The sequence below is a fragment of the Equus caballus genome, chromosome 8 (genome assembly GCF_041296265.1).
Source record: "Equus caballus isolate H_3958 breed thoroughbred chromosome 8, TB-T2T, whole genome shotgun sequence".
NCBI classification, from domain to species: domain Eukaryota; kingdom Metazoa; phylum Chordata; class Mammalia; order Perissodactyla; family Equidae; genus Equus; species Equus caballus.
In genome coordinates this window covers 11,484,285-11,506,243 of record NC_091691.1, presented here as the reverse complement: position 1 = coordinate 11,506,243, position 21,959 = coordinate 11,484,285, and the positions used below count along the sequence as shown (strand labels likewise).

The window sequence follows — 21,959 nt, the reverse complement described above, 5'->3', positions numbered from 1 at the left end:
CCCCGGAGGCCGGCGGGAGGTTTAATTTATTTGTCTCTCACTAAACTTGCCAGTCTGCCTGCCGCTGACCCCACGGCCTAATAGATGACACGGTCAGGCCCATCTATCACCCGAGGAGGGGCCGCGTAACGGGTAACGAAGGGAGGCTGCCCGTCAGCCTGCTGGTCCCCGCCTGCCGCAATAAAGATGTCAGTCCCTGAATGGATGGGGCCGTTGGTCCGGGAGCCCAGAGGGGCCCGCAGGAAGGAGAGACGATGGCAATAATGCCAAGGGCCCAGCCGCCCGCCCTCTGCTGGGACGCCCTGACATCCAGCAGTCAGGGCCGTCCACCAGGGAAGGGAGGGGGTGGCCCGATGCTCCCCAACCTGGGGTGAGACCCTGTGTGCCGAAGGCCGGTGGGAAAAAACACAGATGCTACCAACACAAAGCCAGGACCACACATTCAAGCACTTGGTGAATAGTTTGACTATTTTTATTATTTTAAAACAAATGCACAGTACTATTGTAAAGTTGTCTTATGAAAAATGAAAACAAGACAGAAGAATATGGAGTAAAAAAAAGGTCCCTGCTCACCACCCCCAGATCGTCTGCCCTCAAAGGCGACCGTTGTTAAGGTGACATTTGTTACAACTGATGAGCCCATGTTGACACGTTATTATTAACTAAAGTCTACAGGTGGCATCAGGAGTCACCTTGGTGGCGTCCACTCGACAGGTTTGGACAAAGGTCCAATGTCATATTCCACCACGACAGGGTCACACAGGACATGTTCACTGCCCCGACAGGCTGGGGTTTTTTTTTCCCTCTTCAACTTTTTGATCTGAAATAATTATAGACACACAGGGAGATGGAACAGCAATGCATGGAGTCCCACGCCCCCTTGCCCCGGGCAGGGCGTCTGTAGGGCCACAGCACCTGTCACACCCAGCAAATCGACACCCGTGTGTTCCTGTCGCCTCAGCGACGGGCCTTTTAAAACTGTGCATTTAGCTGCGTCGTGTGTATAACAAACCTATAGGTTGTTTGTTTGGTTGGGTGTGGTTTTTACACAAATGGGTTCACACCATCGCCATTTTTACGCTCTCTGATCTTTCTATGTCACAGAGAGTCTTCGACCTCTTTGCACGTTGGTTCGTGGCGACGTCCCTGATTGTTGACTGCAGGGGCGTGCCCGGAGTAGGCGGGCTGCGTGACAGTTCTCCAGCCAGTCATCGTTCAGGTCATTCCCTGCCTGGTGTTGTGAACCACGCCCCAGGGGACATCCTTGTATGTAGAGGGTGTGCACCTGAGCGAGCGTTTTGGACGCCTGGTTTCCCGGATGTGGGGCTGCTGGGTCCGAGGGCGTGTTCGATGTTTAACATCTCGATGAAGGCGGCCCAGATTGCCTCCCTTGGGTGTTTGTTTATACAGCAGTTGGCTCATTTAACCCTCACAGGCCTGAGGGGTAGTCACTGCTGTTACCATTTCTGTTTATAGGTGAGGAAGCTGAGGCTCAGAGAGGTGAAGCCACTAACTCAGGGTCACACAGCTCTAAGGGGCACAAAGCTGGACCTTCTGCCTGCCATGCACTGGGTCGCTGGGGGTCTGAGGAAGGCTTGGCGTTTTCAAATAGACCTGCGGCCTCCACTTTGGGGCTGCCGCTTCTGTCCACTACCCCAAAACGGACGCTTGGCCTCCCCTCTCTTTGCTTTTCCGAGCTCACTGCTGTTTCTGGAAGTGAAGCCTGCAGGGCTCCAAGGGGTCGAGGCCAGGCTCCCATGCGGGGGTTCCTCACTGTGGCGGCTCAGCCCCCTGCCTCGCTCTCCTCCAACTTAGAGGGGCTTCTCCCACACTCCCAGCGGCTCCGTGCCCCTAATGAGACGGACGGCTCCCTTGTCACAGGGCGTTCGGGGCTCCGAGTATGCAGTTTTCCCACGAGTGCTGATTAGGGCTGGTGGCTGGGCCCCGCTGGCTGGGACCAGCCGTGCCCATTTCTTCCGGCTCTGGGTTAAGGGACGTCAAGAGTCATTGAGTCAGGAGGAGCAGGCAGCTGCGGCCTGGCCTCCATGGCTTTTCTGTGCAGAGGGCCTCGGAGGGACGGCAAGCTCAGCCTCCCACAGCCTCGGCTGCCGGGGGGACACCTCCCTGCGTGGTCGCAGACGCCAGGGAGGATGGCCCCTCTGCCTGGCCTGTGAACGTCCCTGCCTGGCTGGGAATCCACATGCTGAGGAAGGGCTGGGACGGGCAGGCCTGAGCCCCTCTTTGTCAGGGCAGGGACTGAGGCCCAGAGAGGGGAGGGGACTTGCTCAGGGTCACACAGCATGGCTGTAGGGGAGGTAGGACTGGAATCTGAGTCTCCGATTCTCTGGTCGTTGTGTGTCCACTCTGCTCAGCCTCTCCTTTTTCCCCTCCCCCGCCGTCTTCATCCTTTTCCCCGTCCTTCACGTCTTTCCTTCTCTCCTTTTCATTTCCTCCCTCCTTCTCTCTCTCTTTCTCCTCCTTTCTTGTCGTCTCCTCTATGCCTGTTGGGACAGGCCCTCGGCTGCCCTGGGACACCATCCTCACTTTCTAAGACCAAATTTCCGTCCAATCAAGGAAGATTGACCCAGACAAGTGCATTGGTGATGCTAAGAGAAAATTCTAGCGGGAGACACCCAAAGTTCAGAGTGGGCAGCCTCATCTAAGGGGTCCTAGGGCCTGGGATCCTTGAGCTGAATCTCCCAAACTGGGAGGAAATTGGGGAGGGTGGTGCAGGCATGGGGACCTCTGTGAGCAAAGGTGTGGTGGTTTGAGCAAGGCCTGGGGCCTCTGTGTTCGCGTCCACAAGGCACCAGCCTGAGGTCCGTGCACTGGCGCTGTGGGGATAAGACAGGATTACCACGTGGCCCCACAGCCCGGAGGTTTCATTGATCTGTCCTTAGACCCAGCACCCCTGAGGCCTGTCCCCTCCTGGGCGCCGTCCCACTGCCTGGCTTCCCGAGGCCACAGCTCCGCATCCTCCACCCTGGATGGCGGCTTGGCTCCTTGACTGACAGCTGGTGTGGCCGGGCCTATTCTGGGCCACAAGCAAAGATTTATTCTGCGTTTTCTGAGCATATTGAACTCATTCATTAAGCTGGAATGGCTGCTCTGGGATGTAAACAATTATATTAAAAAACCCACAGAACCCTGGAGTGGCTGATGCTGGAAGCCAGGGCTCGCTGGTAGCCCCGAGCCTTGGGAGGGTGGGGCGGGGAGGTGGGACCACCTGGCCGAGCCACTGCCCTGCTGGGCGGCCCTGTAAAGGCCTCTGCCCTCCTCCTGGCCTCTGTTTCACCTACATAACAGCAGCTAATGTTTATCCAGTGCTTACATGCCAGGCACTATTCTAAGATCTTTGGCCGTCTCAGCAATCCTGTGTAGGGGGGTGGTAGGTGCTGTTATCCCATTTTGCAGATGAGGAAACTGAGGCTCAGAGAGGGGCAAGGACTTGCCCAGTGCGGGTGGACCAGATGCTCTGTGGGGTCTCTTTTATCCTTGATCAGCAGAGACACTAACCTGTTGTGGGAGGGCAGACAGCCGGGGCTCCGTGAGAACTCTGCTGTGAACATCTGCACCCACCGCTCAGAGACCAAGCACAGCCACGCTGCTGAGGACAGGATGGCGAGCACGATGATGATGGAATCACTGACTGTCACTCTTGGCTGAGGATCCACTCTCCGCCAGGCGTGACTTAAGTGCTGTGTGTGGATTACTCCGTTGACTGCTCCTGACCCGGTCTGTGGCTGAGACAGTGGAGGCTCAGAGAGCAAGCTGTCCAAGGTCATGGACGAGGGCAGGGGAGGGGCCCAACTGTGCCTGGGAGTTCTGTCTTGGGAGCCTGTCCCCCTGTTCTTTATGCCACGTTCTGTTGCATGGTCCATGGCTTCATCGAGGAATGGAATCAGTCCTCGGACCTTTTCCTGTGGTTGTTGCATCCATGAGACTAAGTGCTTAGCACATTGGAGCACCAGCTGTCGTGGGCTTCCCTGGGGCCCCAGGAAACAGCCTCAAAGGGGACAGTTTTGTAGGTTGAGTGACTCTGGTGCAGCCTGCTGCGGTGAGGGACAGTTGAATGTGGCAGGAGCGTTGGACGGGGGGCCACCCAGGGCTGGGTTGGGCCCTGGCTCTGCCTCACTAGCTATGGGGCCTCAGCAAGTCCCTCACAGGGGTGCTGCTGGCCCCACCCCCAGGCTTTGTTCTGCAGTGCCCCTGAGGGACTGAGGGACGCCTTTCAGCGGAGGTCTCCCTGGTGACTCTGCTCCTCGGCTCTGATCACCCGCTCTGGGGACACTCCCAGGCAGCTTCGCATCCACTGTCTCATTTCATCCTTAGAGCAACCCGCAGGGAGAAGAGTCACCCCATTTTCCAGATACAGAAACTGAGGCTCCGAGAGGTGAGATCTCCTGTTTGAGGCCCTGCAGCCAGGCTGAAGGTGTCTCTGGATGTCCAGCCTCCAGTTCTTTTCACCATCCCTCCCCCCCATCCCAAAGATGCCACGTCAGCCTTTCCCCTCCAGCCTCTTGATCGATTTAGTTCAGGAGACCCCATCCCCCTGCTCCCTTTCTCTTGTAAATTCCAATGCACATTGGCATTCTCAAGGTTCTGAGAAGTCCTTCAGGAAAGCAGCCCATTCTTCTGGGTTTAACCTGATGCTGCCCCACCTGGTCTGTCCAACCAGCCCTCTGTTCCAGAAAACCTGCTCACGTTCCCTGGCACATTGGGAGGCGTCTATGAGTTGTCGTTCCAGCTCTTAGGGTGCGGGCAGTGACTCATGTAGGATTATGAGCAACTCAGCAGCAATTTATAGACGGCTTGTTGGCCAGGCCTTACAGTGGGCACTCACTGTGCAGACGGGCAAAGGCCCTGGGGCAGATGGCAACTTTCTCCAAAGCCAGACAGGTGAAACAATATATTCAGGTTTGTGGGGCTGCATGGCACCTGGGGACAACAGGGACAGGCAGGAGCCATAAGAAGCAGGAAGGGACTAGAAGTTCTGGCCTCTAAGAGGGTTGCATCTTCTATGATCCCAACAATAGACCTTTACTGGATGTCCCCGGGCGGAAATCTCAGGGTGCGATCACAACTGCAAGAGTCGACATTTACTGAGTGGATTCTGTGCTAAGTGATCTGCCCAATAACCTCACTGATGCTTCACCAGAACTCTGTGGGGATAGATTCCCATTTTACAGAAGAAGAAACTGAGACTCCGAGAGCGGATGTCACTTTCCCGACATCCTGGGGCTCGAAGCGGCGGAAGTGAGATCTGGACGGGGGCGGTGTTTCCGGAGCGCTGCCTTTTCTTGCAGCATCTCCAGCCCTTTCAGCTTCTCTCTTCCCGGCAGGTGGCCTCCTTCCTTGCCAGCCTCCGAATGGTGAGCGTCTGCGAGAAGACTTGTGAGCTAGACGCACCAGCGTTCTAAATAAGTCACGTAACGTTCAGTCATTCAACAATGGCGCGGCTATTGTTGGAAGGAGAAACAACTCGGTTATTAATAAACGCAGGAGCCCACAGTAGTTGATGGCAGTTGAGCTCATGGCCCGTGGGGGAAAACAGTCCTGTCATGGGCTCCTCTCTCCCTTTTTTTGTATTGGGCGCAAAGGGACAAATCTGCCTTTGCAGGTGGCTTTGAGCAGCTCAGAAACTGCAGTTCCATTCCTTTCTCTTGCTCCTTCCTTTTTTTCTTTCTCTCCTTTCTCCTTTGTTCGTTCTCTGTTCAAATCCCAGCCTGCCTCTTACTGATGCTGTGACCTTGGGCAAGTGACTTGGGTGACGTGGTTTGCCCAGGGTCACCTGGTTAGTTGAGAGCTCTTTCATCTAAACCGGTATTTCCTAAACTAGTGTCTCCCGGGACATTAGACCTGCAAGCTGCTCTATGAAAGCATTTGGAGGCCAAATAAGTCTGAATAGAACTTCCCTTCTTGGAGATTTGTAAGATATCCTTTCAAGGCTCTGAGAAGTCCTGCAGCTAAGAAACTTGTTTCAGCAAGCAGAGACTGAATTGATATGGTACATGCCCTTTCCACCCCCTGGAGAGCTTCTGACTCAGCCCTGTCCTTGGGAGCACATGGCTGGAGCCGGGCCTCGCCCAGACGTGACGGTGGCTTCTGAGGAATAGACAGAGATGGAAAGAAAGCAGTGTGCGGAGACCTTGGCTCCCTTTCAGAGAACCTTCTCTTGGCTTCTAGAATTGAAGCGAGAACCGAGCCAAACCTTGCTCAGTGTGAGGCTCTCTCTGAGCCTTAGCAGCTGCTGGGACAAGGGTTCAAGGGCAAGACCTTCCTGTGGGAGGCGATGCCAGGGAGCGCTGGGAGGGGCTTGAGGATGGGAAGCGGGGCTGGAAGGCAGCCACAAAGAGGGTGTCATCAGGCCAGTGACCTATGTGGTCACCTGGGGCTCCATCCCTCCAGGGACCTCTGGGGGTCAGCAGAGAGCACGCACCCGAGTTATCCCATTCGAAGGGCGTTGTCGCTGGTTCAGGGCTGGGGATGTGAATTCTGTGGCGCTCCCAGCCTGCTCTCCGCCTGAGCAAGTGCAGTTCGAGAGAGTGCCCTCTGCAGCAGGGAGCACAGTGGGGCCCGGGGGAACATGGGGGAGCAGTGACAGCTCGGTCCGGGTCCACCCGCCATGTTGCCATCTGAAGCCTGTCCCCGTTTCCTCTTGATTGACCTCAGCCCATGCGTATGCTCAAGCCAAGTCTAAATGGGATATGTGGGGGTGCCAGAGCCACTCCTAACCCTGTGCCCCTGGCCCGGGGGGTCAGGCGACCTGGACTCGAGTTCCAGCTCAGCTATTTGCATGCTATGTGACTTGGGGCTGGGCGATATCCCTTTCTGTGTCTTGATGGCCTCTGCTGTAACATCAGGCTTAGCAACACTCAGCCTGCAGACCCTGCAAGGTGGTTGGGAGGTCAGCCCGGGTAGCCCAACCATCCTCCCGCTCAGTGTAGACATGCTCAGGGGTGCGTCCTCCAGGCCATGGCAAGATGCACGGCCCATCGGTCATTAAGAATAATAATAGAATTGGTATTGGCAAATAATTTTTAATGTAGAGCAGATTCAAGGGTGGGTGGTCCCATCCTATGTGGATTGTATTTATAGAAGTCCAACCACACACACAAGGGCAATGTGAGGTTAGCAGTGACAGACGCATATTTTTTCTTATGTCGTGGTCCCTAAAGGCAAGTCACCACTTCCTCTCGTGTCCCATGGGGGAAAGCTTGCTGTGCTGGACTCCTGGAAGCATGCTACCATCCCGTACCTTCTGGGCAATTTAAGAGGTTCTCAAGGGAAATGTTAAGGGCTCGTGATGTTTCTCCTTAGACTCTGACCCTAGGACGATGCCCCTTTATGAGAGGAGGCCCCTCTGCCCAGCGCCGTGGTCAGGGTGTTGAGTGCCGGGTCAGGAGTTCTGAGTTCAGATCCGGCCCCTGCCGCTCACCAGCTGCGCGCCCTTGGAGGGTCGCCCTCTTGGAAGCTCTGTTTTCTCGTAAGTCCAGTGGGGATGTTGATGCTGCAGGAGGGTTGAAGGAGGCGGCGTGTGTTCAGAGCTCAGCTCAGTGCCTGGCATGTCATGCGTGCGCAGGACATGCTGCTGGCCAATGTTGTGATATTGAGGTCGCCTTTATAATACTCTTGGGCATTTGCATTCAGGTGTTTTTGCTTGAGTGGGTGAGACAGAGGAGGGGTGACTGGTGAGTGGCCAGGGGCCCTTTCCTACCAGTCAGCATCTCGTGTCCTGAGTGATGCTTGCAGAAGGAGAGGCGGAGGGTCCCTAGACGTCCTGCATGGGACGCCTGTTGCAGAGCCGCCCCGCGGGTGCACCGGCCATGGGCTCCTGTTTGCCACCAGCGACCGGCAGAATGGCTGGCGGCCAAATGCACAAGCGGGAAATGATCTCTGCATTTAGCTTTGGGATCGTTCTGGGCACAGCCTCTTTGTCTCCTGGATAGAGTGTGTTGATTGCCTCTGGAGCAGGCTGGGGGCAGGAAAAATGCACAAACCTCCACGGAGCGCCCTTGGAGGAGCTGGCCCCGTCCTGTCTCTCCGTTTCCATCTCTGTCTCGTGGCCTCTCCCTCTCTGTGTCTCTCTGCCTCTCTCGCTTCAGTTTTATCTTTTATTTGATCTTTCCTGTTCGAGAAGGCCATCTCTAAGTTTCCGATGGCTGGTCCCTTGGGGGCAGGGGAACAGAGAGGTTCTCGCTCCCAAATCTTGGATCACAGGGGCTGGGGGGTGGGCAGGGCTGGCCATCAGCAAGAAGCGTTCATTCCTTCGTTGATTCCTTCCTTCATTGAATCACTCATTTCACAACTGTTTGTTGAGCCCTTCCTGGTGCCAGTTCTGTTCCAGATAGAGCAGTGACCACACAGATGTCTGCTCATGTGGAACAGCACGCGGCTACTGCACGGTCTGAGATCAGCGCACGAGGTGGGGATCCCGCTCTGCCACTCACGCCCTGTTCCACCTGGAACAAGAAACTAGACCTTACCGAGTCTGTTCCGCATCTGTGAATTATCTCAGACGGTTTTATGAGAGTAAAGAGGGTGAGGCCAGGGAATCACGGAGCAGTGTCTGACACCGTGCGCGCTCAGCGCTCCGTGGCTGTTCCTGTTGGTTAGATAATGGCTGTGGGAAAGGAGCCGTCCATGTACAAGAACCTCACTTGTACTGGAATCTCCAACCTCGGTGGCATTCAGAGGACAGCTTTGTCCCTGGATTTGCGGTAGCTGGGTGGGCGATGCTGAGCCCAACGTGTCCACCTTTCCATGGGGGAGAAATGACCTCAGGGGGCGCAGAATTCCTGGGGGGTGAGCTGCGTCAGAAGCGCACCAATTCATTATCCATCCCACAAATCCTCTTGGTGAAGCCACGGATAGACAGCCTTGCAGCCCTATGAAGAGGTGTTTGAGGCTTTATGACTCCATTTTACAGACGAGGAAACTGAGGCTCAAAAACGCTGTGTGACTGGCCCAAAGACTGACAACTGGAAATGGCAGAAACGCCCATGGACCCAGATGCTGTCTGGTCCAGCGTCCACGCTCTTGTCCAGTTCCCTTTCTCCCTGCCTCAGATGCCCCCTCAGGGTTCCCAGCCTCCATCGAGAAGGCTTTGGCCCCTACCTGTGTCTGGACAAAGAAGGAGGAACCCTCGGGTTGGATTTTGGGCGCTGGCCAGCCTTCCAGGGAGCTGGAAGCAGAAATGCTTTTCCTGGCACAGCTGCCCGTGTGCCTCCTGGATTTCCCCGGCAGGATGCTGCTCGGCTGAGCCTGGAAATATCCCCCTTAAGTGAGGCAGGGTTTAGAGTCCGGCCGAGTCCCTTCACTGCTCCTCTTTCCCTTCATGATGTCCCCCTGGCTCGACGAGGCCACAGAAGGTCCGTGCAGGTGGAGGTGGGATATTATTTCAGAGAGCGGCTGTGGAGGGTTGACGGGGCAGGACATCGCCCCCTAGAAACTTGCCGCCTATTTAATTCACTTTCAAGCCCCCGCCCAGGGTGAAGGAAGTCCCCTTCATTGCTGGTGGTCTTCAATGCCTCTCTCTAGTGCTCACTAGTCTGCCTTTTTAACGAAGAGAGAGCAGATCTCAGGCTCCCACGTAACTGTGTCTACTTAGAAGCTAAGGATATTTTTGTGCTCATATTGTATTTATTTTCTGCTTCTATTTGTCACAAGTTGTAACGGTGTTGGTTTGCAAACCGGCCTCCATACACAGAGGGCAAGGAGAGATGGAAGAAGAGGCAGGCCACTCCAGACGGGTGGGCGGCAGGTTTGATGAGCAGGGGAGCTTTGCGAGATGAGTGGATCTGTGCGTCCGCCGGCTGGAATCTGAAGAGTTTATACGGAGGCCTCCGCTGGGCTCAGTCATGTGCGCGGTCCAGATGGTCTCAGGAACACCTCGCTCTCTCAAGGCGGCGTCCTCGACGACGGCTCCCACTGTGGGAAGGATGGACAGAACATCCGTTTCAAGGACAAGGGAGCCCGCGAGGAGTCTCTGATTGCCTGGGGCCAGCTCACAGGTCAACCAGCGGTCACCTTCTTTTGATGACCTCCTCCAGCCAATGGGTTCTCGGTTAAGATGATGCTATAACACCTCCTTTCAAGGTGTATTTATTTACGTGAAAAAGATAAGTGAGTGCATTTGAAAAAAAGTCTTATCCGAGGTTGGATCCCAAGGATGTGTGTACATTTCCTGAAGGCGGCGTTTGGAGGATTGCTTCTGGGGAAATAATAGCTCTTCCACTTAATCTGACTTCTGGTGACTTCTCTGAGTCTGTTTTCTCGTCTATCAAATGGGAATGATCATCCTGCTTTCCAGGACTCTCGTGATGATTAATAATAATACTAACGAATTGCAACTATCATTTATTGAGCCTTTTCTGCCTGTCACACCTGGAGCTCTAACGCAAACTTCCTGACTTCAAAAGCCAGGAGCTGAACAAAGATGACGCCTTGGATAAAATGGGGTCAACGGGTGGTAACTGTTATCATGGCCACCATCATCATTTTTAAAGTGGCGGGACTTTTCATTAGCCACAGGACCTCTCTGAGTCTCAGTTTTGTCGTCGGTAAGATGGGAGTGATTTGTAAAATGGAGGCAATGAAATAACGTTCTTGTGACGGTCGGTGCTAAGTGGCACACAGGAGGACCTCAGTGAGCAGTGGCTATTTATGGTCCCCAGTGACCTGGGGCCAGAGCTCCTCGTCCTCGTGTCAAAGTCCCAGATAAAGGCTTTGTCCAAATTTCTGATTTTGCCATAAACCAGGTAGATTCTGCATGAAGGATGGGACCCTCGCGATCTCTTCCCTATAGATTAGGAAATCTCTCGGCAGGTGTGGTTCTTGTTTCAGAGAAGGAAATGCATTTACAGGAAGATAAGAGAGGGGAGAAAATTATTTAAGGATGGCACTATTTGTTTTCATACAAGTTATTTACTTTTTATTTGAATTACAGAATTGGTGCACAACCACCGTAGAAAATGTGGAAAATCCAAAACCCCCCAGACCCAGCTGTGATTGTTCAGATTTGGGTATATTTCCTTTTTTACTATTTTTGACAGCGTTTAGAATAATTTACATGGTTGACAGGATACTGTGGTGTGGTTTCCAGTTTGCTTTTCATTTAACTTTCGACTGCAAGCGTCATCCATATTGCACAAAGTCTTCGTTCCTGATCTTAAATGGGCTTGTAATCGTCCGTGGACTGGCTCCCCACTGCTTCTTCAGCCTCATCTGTTTCCTCTCCTCTTCCCCTGATGTTTTAGCCACGCTTGTCTTCTTGGCATCTCTCGAACACACCGTGCTCATTTCTGCCACAGGACCTTTGCACTGTCTCCTCCTTCTACCGCTAAAGCTCTTCCTTGGTTCTTTATGTGGCCAGCTCCTTCTCACCTTTCATAACCCGGTTCCAACAACATCATGGCCTCAGACAGAGCCCTCTCTGACCACCGTAGATCCCAAGCAACTCCCTCGGTTTCTCTTGATCTTGTCACCCGGTTCGATTTTCTCCTTAGAGGAGGGGTCTCCTTATCGCCTGAGAGTCTTATTTATCTATTTGTTTACTTGTTTATTGTCTCAGTCCCTCAATAGACTGTAAGGTCCTTGAGGACAGACACCCTGTCTGTCTTGCTCACCCCAGATTCCCCAGCGGCTAACACAGTGCCTGTCATGTAGCAGGAGCTCAGTAACTCTGTACTGAAGAAGTGGATGGGGGGTTAGACGGTTGGACATGTGGCTGGGTGGGTAGCTGAATGGGTAGGTGGGCGGGTGGCAGCGGGTGGTGAATGGGTGGATGGAGAGAGAGACGGGTATGTGGGTGGATAAATCCTACTTTTACTAACCATTCCCCAATTCCACAATTAGCGTGTTCCCCATGATCATTTTGATTGCTTCCAAAAAGGGGACAATGCAAATGGCAGGGAATAGGAATAAACGTGTCTGCTCCAGAAAGCTGAGCCCTGCCTTGGGGCCATCACCCGGGGGTCATCCCCCAGGGCCCAGGCCCAGGCCCGGGCAGTTGTTCAGGCTCCTGCCGAGGTTGGGAGGTGGAGAGATTCTCTGAGGTCCCCTTGGAGGCCCACCTGGCCCATCCCCGGGACCTCACCACCGGCGTCTGCTTTGTCCCTGTGCAGTGGGCCGGAAGCAGTTCATGAGGTTCGAGTGGGCGAACCGTGCAGCCGAGGCCCTGGGCTGTGAGTACGAGGAGCTGAACACGGCCACCTTCAAGCACCACCTGAGACAGATCATCGAGCAGGTGACGAGTGGGCCGAACCGGCGGGGCCTTGAGGACGAGGAGACCAGCTCAGGTACCACGCTGCTACCTCCCCGGGTGGGCCGGGTCCCCGCTGGGCCAGCCCCTGGGGCACTCCAGCGTTCTCTCACCTGTCCGTCAGGGATGTATCAAGGCTCTACCATTGTCAGTGCGAGGGAGGCCACTGCTGGTGGGACTGGCCATGGGCCCACCTGCACAGGGGCTCATGGTCCGTCCAGCGATTGCAAAGGCTGCTGAAACCTGGCGGGGGGCACTGTGCTGCCAAGAGGGGACATTGTCGGCAGCCCCCAGGGGTCAACACTTTCCCATATGCTGGGCCCCTGCTCTGTAGGGAGAAGACTAGCCTTCCAGTGTGAGGAACAGAAATAGGGGCAGGATGGCCGGAGCGGCTAGGAGGGCAGTAGGAGATGAGGTTGGAGAGCGAGGTGGGGTCAGTTCATGGAGTAGTCTGTCAACTGGAGTTTTTAGGCTCACACCGATGAGAAGCCATGGAGGGGTGTAAGCAGGGGAATGGCATGACTTGACTTGTTCTTTCTGAAGCTCAGCCTGGAGGAAGATTGCAGAATGAGTGGGAGAGGGAGAGCCATTAGGAACCTAACCAAGTCACCCTGGTCAGAGGGGTGGTGGGTGGACAAGGGAAGTGGTGGAAGAGACGGGGCGAGGTGGACACATTCAAGGTCTGGTTTACAATCACAGAGGATGGCGTGGGTCCTGGGGGAAGCGAGGGACCAGGTGGGCTTCCAGGATTTCAGCCTGGGCAGCGGAGGAATGCGGATGCTTTGAACTGACGTGGGGAAGGCAGGAGGAGTTGGAGCCGCACCTCCTGGGGTCTGCTGGGCCCCATGTCTGCAGCCGCTGCCGGCCAGGTGCTTGGCTGCACAAGGCGGGGCAGGGGCGTCTTGTGAGCCTGGGGGTCTCCAAGTGCACTCTAAGGGGAGCTCTCCCGGAGACCACAGCCTGGGGGTAGTGGGCGGGACTGTGGTGAGTTCTGGTTTTGGGGCAAAGCTCTTAGAGGCCCCTTGGGTCCTTGGAGCTGCTCCATATTCCAGAGACTTTGGCTTGATGGCTGATGTCACTGGCCTTTTGTGTCCTTCCTTCCAGCTCTAGATGTAGCTGTCCTCTGACACACACACACACACACATGTGTGCATATACAGGGACACACATGTGCACAACCACGCACACAGCATGCTCATGTGCACAGACACACAACACACACACACACATACATATAATTGCACAGACACACACCACACACTTGCACACTTGTGCACAGACCTATACAGGCACACACAAAAGGACACAGACATGCACACACAGGCACCTACGTGCACGCACATTCACACACACAAACACCAAACACGTGACCATGGATACACACCACACATGCACAGACGCGTGCATACACCACACACATTCGCAAACACGTTCAAGACACATACCACCTCCATGGACACAGACACTCTCCCCCCAGGCAAATGTGCACAGCCACCACACACACACAAGCACAGACACGAGCACACACTGCTTTGTGAGGCCGAGTCAACCTCTCAGGCCAAGGTCTCCGGGGTGGAGGTTAAGCAGGCAGGGGACCAGCGGGTTCAGGAGATGCTGGGAGGCTGTGGGTTGCCTAGCAACGGCCCAGGGTGGGGGTGGAGTTAGAAGAGGGGTGGGGAGTGCTTTGGGGCGGCAGCAGGCTGCCTGCAATGTACCAGCACAACGATTTCTCCAGGCGCCAGTGCGGGCAGATTTGGAAGCTGTTTTCAATTCTGGGGACGGAACCAAAACCTAAGGGTCAGGATTTGTGATCTGGTCTCCTGGCTCCTCACCTGACTTCGTTCAATGCACCCTAATCAAGGCAGGCTGTTTCAGGGGGACCAGCGAGCGTGTGTGTTTAAACAAAATTGAGCCCACAACTATAATAATAGTTTGCGAAGGTTTTCATCCCTCCCACCATTACAGGGGGGGAGCTTTGCCATCTCAGTCGGTGTTCTTCTCTACCTGACTTTCTGCGTGCCTTTGCACGGAGCACTGCAAATTAGCTAACCCATTTGCTATTGTTGGATATTCAAGTTGTCTCGAAAAAGCGATTTTCGCCAATTTAAGCAACAATCGGGAGAACATATGTCCCCAGAAATCTTTGTTCCTCTGAATATTTTATTAGAATAAAAGCCAAGGGCAAAGTTATTAAGTCTAAGTATATGAACCTTTGATGGCTTTTGATAGAAAATTGCCAAATGTCCCTCCCAAAAGAGGGAACAACCAACATTTGCTGAGGACCTGCTACCTGTCACGCTCTGGGGGTTTGAAAGCCAGAAACCCAGAAACCGTCCCCATCCCCAGGGCGCTCCCAGCCGGGTGGGGAGACACAGTCAATTAGTAACCAGGAGAGATGTGCTGTGGTCAGTGCTGTGAAAACAGAGTCGATCTGTCCTTCCATGTCTGGCTTTTTTCGCTCAGCATAATGTCCGCCAAGCTCATCCACATTGTAGCAAATGGCAGGATTTCCTTCCTTTTTATGGCTGAGAAATAAACTACGGGATCCTGCTTCTGTTAGGAATTTACAGCAGTCAAGCTCACAGAAACAGAGAGGAGAATGGCGGTTACCAGGGGCCGGGGGCCGGGGAAACGGGAGAGACTGATCAAAGGCACACGGTTTCGTTTATGCAAAATGAGCAAGTCCCAGAGAGCAGACGAGTCAGGAGGGGGATCCATCTCCCGTGCAGCAGGCCCTAGTTAACAAGCCCGTGCCGTGTACTCCCACACTTCTTAAGAGGGTCGATCTTTCATTCAACGTTCCAATCACAAATGTACACACACAAACAGGGAGAGAGGAAGCGTTTGGAGGTGATGGTTATCTCATGCCGTTGCTTATAGTGACGTATGCCGATCGTCAAACCCATCAGGATGTGTCTGCCACATAGGGAGGTACGGCTTTTTGTATGTCAATCACACCTCAATTAAAAAAAATTAATTAATTTTTTTGAAAAAGAAGCAGGGGGCTGGCCTGGTGGTGGAGTGGTTGAGTTCTCATGCTCTGCTTTGGCGGGATGGGGTTCACAGGTTCAGACCCTGGATGCGGACCTGAATAGTGCTCATTGGGTCATGCTGTGGCGGTGTCCCACATGTAAATGGAGATAGATTGGCACAGATGTTGGCTCAGGGAAATCTTCCTCAAGCATAAAAGAGGAAGATTGGCAACAGACGTTAGCTCAGGGTTAATCTTCCTCGCCAAAAAAAAAAAAAAAAGAAGCAAGGTAGAGCTGGGAATTGGCCTCATGGGGTAGTGGTCAAGGCAGGCTTCCCTAAGGAGGTGACACAGCTGGGCCCCATGGGGTGAGCAGGAGAGCATGTTGGAGAGAATCTACGGCCAGGTTACCCAGGATCCTCTAGGTCCTGATAAGACACTTGTTCTTGGTCTTGAGAACATGAGGGAGTCATTTCAGCCGTGGGGGGATGTGTGTGAAGGAGGGCGGTTCTCTGAGGCAGGTAGGGATGCCTCTGGAGTGATGTCCCTGGCCCCAGGCGAGGGCCTGACCACAGGATGCTGACCCTTCCCCTTTTCCCGCCCAGGGCTCAAGATGACAGGCGTGGAGTGTGTGGAGGGGATGGCCTCGGGCCTGTACCAGGAGCTCTTTGCTGTCGTGGTCTCGCTTATCAACAGGTAACGGCTGCCTTTTCCCTCGGCACAAAGTCGGCCTCTTTGCAGATGGACGCAGGAGCCCAAGTACAGGGCAGGGTTTTGAGCTAGAGAGTGGGTTTTCAAACCAGATGGCGTGGGGTTTAAATTCGCCTTGGCCACCCAAGGCGATCACCTCGCCTCCCCAGCCTCCCCTTCCTCTGGGGAGCAGGACGCGTAATCGGGCTCCAGCATCCTTTTAAAGGGATGAGGCCAGGACGTGGCAACGGAGCAGCCAGGTTCTCCAGGGTCGCTGCGGATGCAGAATCAACTCGCTCTGGCGCTGATGGAGCAGGGACCATCCGAGAGAACAGACACGTTATCTAGAAACCACGGGGGTCCCTGTGGGCGGAGGCAGGGGTGCTGGAGGTGGGAGCGCACTGCTGGCGGCGAGGCCGTCAGCCCACGGGGGCGGCTGCTGCGCGGTGTGGGTCCTGGGGCCAGCAGCCGTGGAACGAACGTATTCCACCCCAGCTTTGACGTGCACCCAGGAGGCGTCTGGCTTCCTGGACGTTAGTGGACTTAATCTTCACCCGTGTCTGTGTGGGGCTAATCGTCTTGGCCCCATTTTATAGATGGGAACCCCTGGCAGGTAACGGAGAAGAGCTCCCGTTTGAACTCAGGGCCGTCGAAACCTGTAGTGGCTCCTGCTGCTGCTGATAATCACAGAGAGCGTTGCAGGCACTGACCATGTGGCCGGTCTGTGTTCAGAGCGTGGATGCTTTGTCGCATCCAACCCTCTCCACAGTCTTTGAGCTGGCCCCATCCTTAACCTTTTCACAGCTGAGGCTCAGAGAAGTCAGGCAACTATCTCGAGACACACAGCCCCTCTGTGGCAGAGTGAGAGTTGGAGCCCACACGGGGCTGTCCCTTAACTCCTGCATTTGGATGTCACCAATCTCTGCTCTGGCCACACCAACCGTCATCAGAGGATCCCAGGAGGTGACAGCTTGAAAGAACTTTGTAAACTGAGGCACTGAACAAAATTGTTTTTCTATCGTATGTGTTGCCAAGAGAGAAAAGGAGGCTCTAGTCCTAACTTTATAACTGATTTGCTGTATGGCCATAAGCAAGTCATTTCTCCACTCTGGGCCCGGTGCAGAGAGATTTCCTGAAGGCCTGCTGTGCCCACGGGAGGCCGTTTCCATACTTCAACTCCTCCCATTCTTGTCGCAGCCCCTGGGTCACCCTACTCATCCCTACCATCATTTAACAGTTGGGGAAAGCCATGCTCAGAGAGGTTAAGTAACTTGCCCAAAGTCACACAGCCTGTGAGTGGTGAGCCTGATTTGGAGACTCGATCTGCTGGGTCCCCAAACCCGCCCAGCCTGCTTCTCCATCGCTGTGATGGGCGAGTGGGGGGCCGAGACAGGCGGGGCTCTAAGATTCCATGTCGTCTCTCTCCCCAGGTCCCTCTCCTCCCACCACCTCTCCATGGCCTCCATCACGGTGGTGGACCCTCCCGGCTTTCAAAACCCCCGGCACCAGGGCAAGGAGCGGGCGGCCACCTTCGAGGAGCTGTGCCACAACTACGCCCACGAGCGCCTGCAGCTGCTCCTCCACCGGCTGACCTTTGTCTCGGCGCTGGAGCGACACCGGGAGGTCCGGCCGGGCGGGGCGGGGCCTCCCTGGGGCTCACGGCGGGCGGGAGGCAGACGTGGGGACGGCGGGGCCGGTCCTCCCATAACCGTTGGCTTCCTCCTGTTGGGCTCACAGCGAACGAAACCTTAGCTCCAGGCCTGGTCCCCCCAGGCCCTCTGTGCCCCATCTTCCTGGGACGCCTAGCCCCCACCCATGGCCCCTGCGCCCTACGGTCCAGAGACGCCAGGGACGTGGGGCTCCCCAGGCCTTGCTCCCACAGCCGTCCCTTCTTTGGGGCGACCTGTCCCTTGTCGCAGCTTCCCCCAGCTGAAGCCTCCTCCAGCCGTAAGCCTGCATCTTCCCCAGCGTGGGAAGCGCTTCACGCTCCGTTGTGGGGTGAAGACCGCAGGTTTGCACGCCTTTTGGGTCAGAACGTGGCTAAAAAGTCACAGATGCAGTTCTGCTTCTGGGAACTCTGTGTTTCTCTGGGAAACATGGACACATGCCTGCCAGCCTTTCTTTTCTCATTAAAAATCAAGTTTAAATTGAAATATAACATTTACACAGGAAAGGGCATAAGTCAGATGTGTACAGCTCGGTGAATTTACCCAGACAAACACACCCGTGCATCTACCATCCAGGTAAAAGGTAGAACATTGCTAACGCCCCCAGATGCCCCCATATCTACTTTCTCCCTCCTCCCTGAGTGGGGACCTCTTGACTCCAGCAAGTGCTAATAGCAAAATATTAGAAATGACCATGCTGCTCATCAGTAGGATAATGGGTACTGAAGTTATGGTCATTTCTTTGTTTGCAGCCTGCACAGCAATCAACACATGGGCATCCACATGGATATTTCTCAAACAAATGACCTTGATGAGACCTGGGGTCTGACCCTAACTCTGTCAGTTATGGGCTGTGTGGCCTTAGGAAAGTCACTCACCCTCTCTGAGCCTAGATTTCTTCACATGTGAAACAGAAATAGCTATACTCCTGTATCAGTTACGTTTGCCTCAACAATGCTGCATAAGAAATGACCCCAAAACATAGTGGTTTAAAAAATAACATTCTCTTATTGCTCACAAGTCTCTGGGTGGCCTGGGTAGCTCTCTGGTCCTGGCTGGGAGAGCTCCCGTGCCTGTGCTCAGATGCTGGTCAGGTAGGTGGCTCTGATGGTCTGGGCTGGACCCTCATGTGTCTGGGGTCAGGTGGCCACGATCTGGTCCAGGCGGGCCTCAGCTGGGACACCGCGTCTGTGTTCCGGGGCCATTCTCTCCTCCGGCAGGCCAGGCCAGGCTGTTCTCTCGGCGCTGGGCAGGGTTCCAAGAGAGTGGGCAGAAGCGTGCGGGCCCCTTGACATCCAGACTCGGTACTGGCAGCGTCACTTCTGCTGTATTCGATCGGTGACAGCAAGTCCAGGGCCGGGCCCTGACTCAGGGTGGGAAATAGGTTCCGCTTCTTGGCGGGAGAGGCTGCAGCATCTCTGTGCAAAGAGTGTGGATCCAGGGACGGGGAGAGGGGGTTACGTTTATAATCATTTTCACCCACTGCCGGCGGGGCTGTCTGAGCGTTTAATGCAGCAGAATAGAAAGCACCTGTGTTAGGCATTTAATGTTTGGGAGCAGCTACCATATTTTTTCCCAAAATATCTCACTTATTTCTGATCATCAAAGTAATACCTGTTCTTTATTAAAAGTTCTGGAAAGTGTCCATCAGTGTCAAGAAGCAGAAAACACCATCTCCTTTCGCCTCACCATTGAGAGGCCACCCCTGTCCCTGCTCTCTGATTTTATATGAGTCATTTTTCCAGACATTGTCTCCCCTGCAGATTTCTGATCCTTCCGTCCCCCCGGTTTGGTTGCCTGCTGTTCCCCTCGCAGCATCCTGCCCATCACATTTTCTCCCTCCACTTAGACAGCTCTTCATAAACGTGCGTTTCAGTGCTTGTGTCCGATTCGATCTTGTCTCTCCTTTGGCCATCTGGGCGATTTCCACGGTTAAGCCATTATAATCAACACTGTGATGAACATCTTTGTGCGGAGTGTTGTCTGGACATTTCTTGTTGCTTTTCTATGGCATCTGTTCTCATCTATAGTTTGTGCCGGCTCCCACAGCACTCAGCACTTGGCCCAGCACACAATAAATGTTAGAAAGGTTTGGACTGAATTCTCGGTTCCTGGTAAAGCTCTGACTCTGGTTGCCGACAGCCTCGCAGGATGAACACTGTCAGGATTTATTGGAATGTTGGTGTACAGCCTTTCTTCTCTGACAGAGGCTAAGGGTGACGATAAAAACAAACAACCCGATTAAAGAATGGGCAAAGGACTTGAATGGGTATTGCCCCCCAAAAGATATACAAATGGCCAATAAGGACATGAAAAGATGCTCAACTTCACTGATCATTAGGGGGACGCAAATCAAAGCCACAGTGAAATCTTGCCTCACACCCATCGGAATGGTTATTATTAAAAAACCCCAAACGAGAAAATAACAAGTGTTGGTGGGGATGTGGAGAAACTGGGGCCTTTATGCACCACTGGTGGAAATGTAAACTGGTGCAGCCACAGTGGAAAACAGTATGTGTTTTCTCAGAGTTAAAAATAGAATTACCGTATGATGTAGCAATCCTGCTTCTTGGTGTATCCCCAAAAGAATTGACAGCAAGGTCTCGAAGAGATATGTGTTCACACATGTTCATTGCAGCATTAGTCACAATCACCGAAAGGTGGAAGCAACCCAAGTGTCCATCACAGATGAACGGAGAAACAAACATAGTCTATCCCACAGTGGAATATTATTCAGCCCTTAAAAAGGAAGGAAATTCTGAGACATGCTACAACACAGATGAACCTTGAAGACATGCCCAGTGAAATAAGCCAGTCACAAAGGGACAAATACTGTGTGATTTCGCTCATATGAGAACTTGGAGCAGTCAAATTCCTGGAGGCAGAAAGTAGAATGGTGGTCCGCAGTGGCTGGGGGATGGGGAATGGGGAGTCCTGGTTTAATGGGTACCAAGTTTCAGTTTGGGAAGATGGAAAAGTTCAGGAGGGGGATGGTGGTGATGGCTGCACAACGTGATGGATGTGCTTAATGCCACCGAACTGGACACTTAAACATGGTTAAAATGGTAAATTTTATGCTAAGTATATTTAGTGTAATTTTAAAAAATAATTTACGAAAAGCTGAGCAAGGATGAAAGTTCTCACATCTCTTTCCTCCTCCAGGAGTTTTCTACCCCGCTCAGCTCAGCAAGGAGCTAACGCTGATCTTCTCTGCCTTTCCAGGAAGGTGTCCCTGTGCAGTTTGACCTTCCGGAGCCGTCCCCGGGGACCACGGTGGCCGTGGTGGATCAGAGTCCCTCCCAGGTAACACGGGGCCCCGGGAACCCAGGCTCTCAGACACCAAGAAGGCTTTTTATAGAAATGCGGGCAGACTTGAGCCTTTAAGCTACTATTGACGCCGTCAGCACCTAGGATCACCCAGAGGTTTTTAAAGATGCTCCCAGATTCTGCACTGATTGCACTAGGTGTGGCCTGGGCGACGAATATTGAAATCCCTCCACTGAGAGCCCCTGCTCTGCTCCAGGTCCGAGTCTGCGTCTGAGAACGCACTCACGCCAGGAGCCTGGGGCCTGAGCCGAGGGGCATCCACGGCCCGGCCTAGCGGCCACCAGTTGCTCTTGCCGGGAAAGGTCAGGTGTCCCTAGGGGATGGAGAAAGGGGGCAGTGTTGGGTCCAGGCCCCCGACCTCCCGTGGAGGCAGGCAGGTGCTAGTCTGGGGGTTACCTGAGTCTTTACCCATTTTCTCCATCCCAAGAATGCACTGTGCTGACCCCCGACCTGCAGCTCGGCTCACCCCTCTCCCAGAACAGCCCCGGGCCATTTCACTCCACTCGCCAGGCTCCCATCCAGTCTTGGGGACTTTGGGTATGTCACTCCGCCTCTCCGAGCCTCAGTTTTCTCCTTTCCAAAATGGGACCGATCGTAGCCCCCGGGGTTGCCGTGAATGTCCACGAGATCTGGCACAGAGAGCGCCGGGCGCGTGCTGCAGGTGGCCTTGCTCCTGCATTCGACGCACAGGCTGCCTTTTCCTCGTCCCTCGTCTCCTGTCGGCTGGGCTGCGTTCCAGCCTTGGCTCACGGCGGGCTGCACCTGTGCCCGCAGAGCCCCCTCGTCCGCGAGCCCCGCTGACCGTTACCTGCTCCTTCTCCTGTTGTCACCTCTCGGGGGGTTCCGCCTCCCTGGAAGGGACGGCCCAGGCAGCGGGAAGAAGGAAGGGCCCTGGTGTCCCCAGGACGCCTGCGCAGGGGCTGGGGACGGCTGCCTTCTGAGGGCGGGCTGGCTGTTGATTTCAACCCCAGTAAAGAGGGCCAAGGTGGAAGGCTCAGGGTACGGGGTCCAGTTCCGGTTCTGCCCCTGTGCCTCTCCTGGG

At 54.4% G+C, this 21,959-nt stretch overlaps 1 protein-coding gene across 2 annotated transcripts in view; it reads left to right on the top strand.

Moving 5' to 3' along the window:
* The window catches only part of MYO18B (myosin XVIIIB), a 250,529-nt gene that overhangs the window by 57,531 nt on the left and 171,039 nt on the right, over window positions 1–21,959 (top strand). For both annotated transcript variants that reach the window (XR_011441307.1, XM_070275312.1), the window contains exons 13-16: window positions 12,126–12,299; window positions 15,839–15,929; window positions 17,354–17,546; window positions 20,813–20,893. Coding sequence is in view for 1 of the 2 variants with exons in the window: in XM_070275312.1 (XP_070131413.1) it covers window positions 12,126–12,299; window positions 15,839–15,929; window positions 17,354–17,546; window positions 20,813–20,893 (539 nt within the window). In the remaining variant the exon portion in view is untranslated. The remainder of the gene's footprint in view (window positions 1–12,125; window positions 12,300–15,838; window positions 15,930–17,353; window positions 17,547–20,812; window positions 20,894–21,959) is intronic.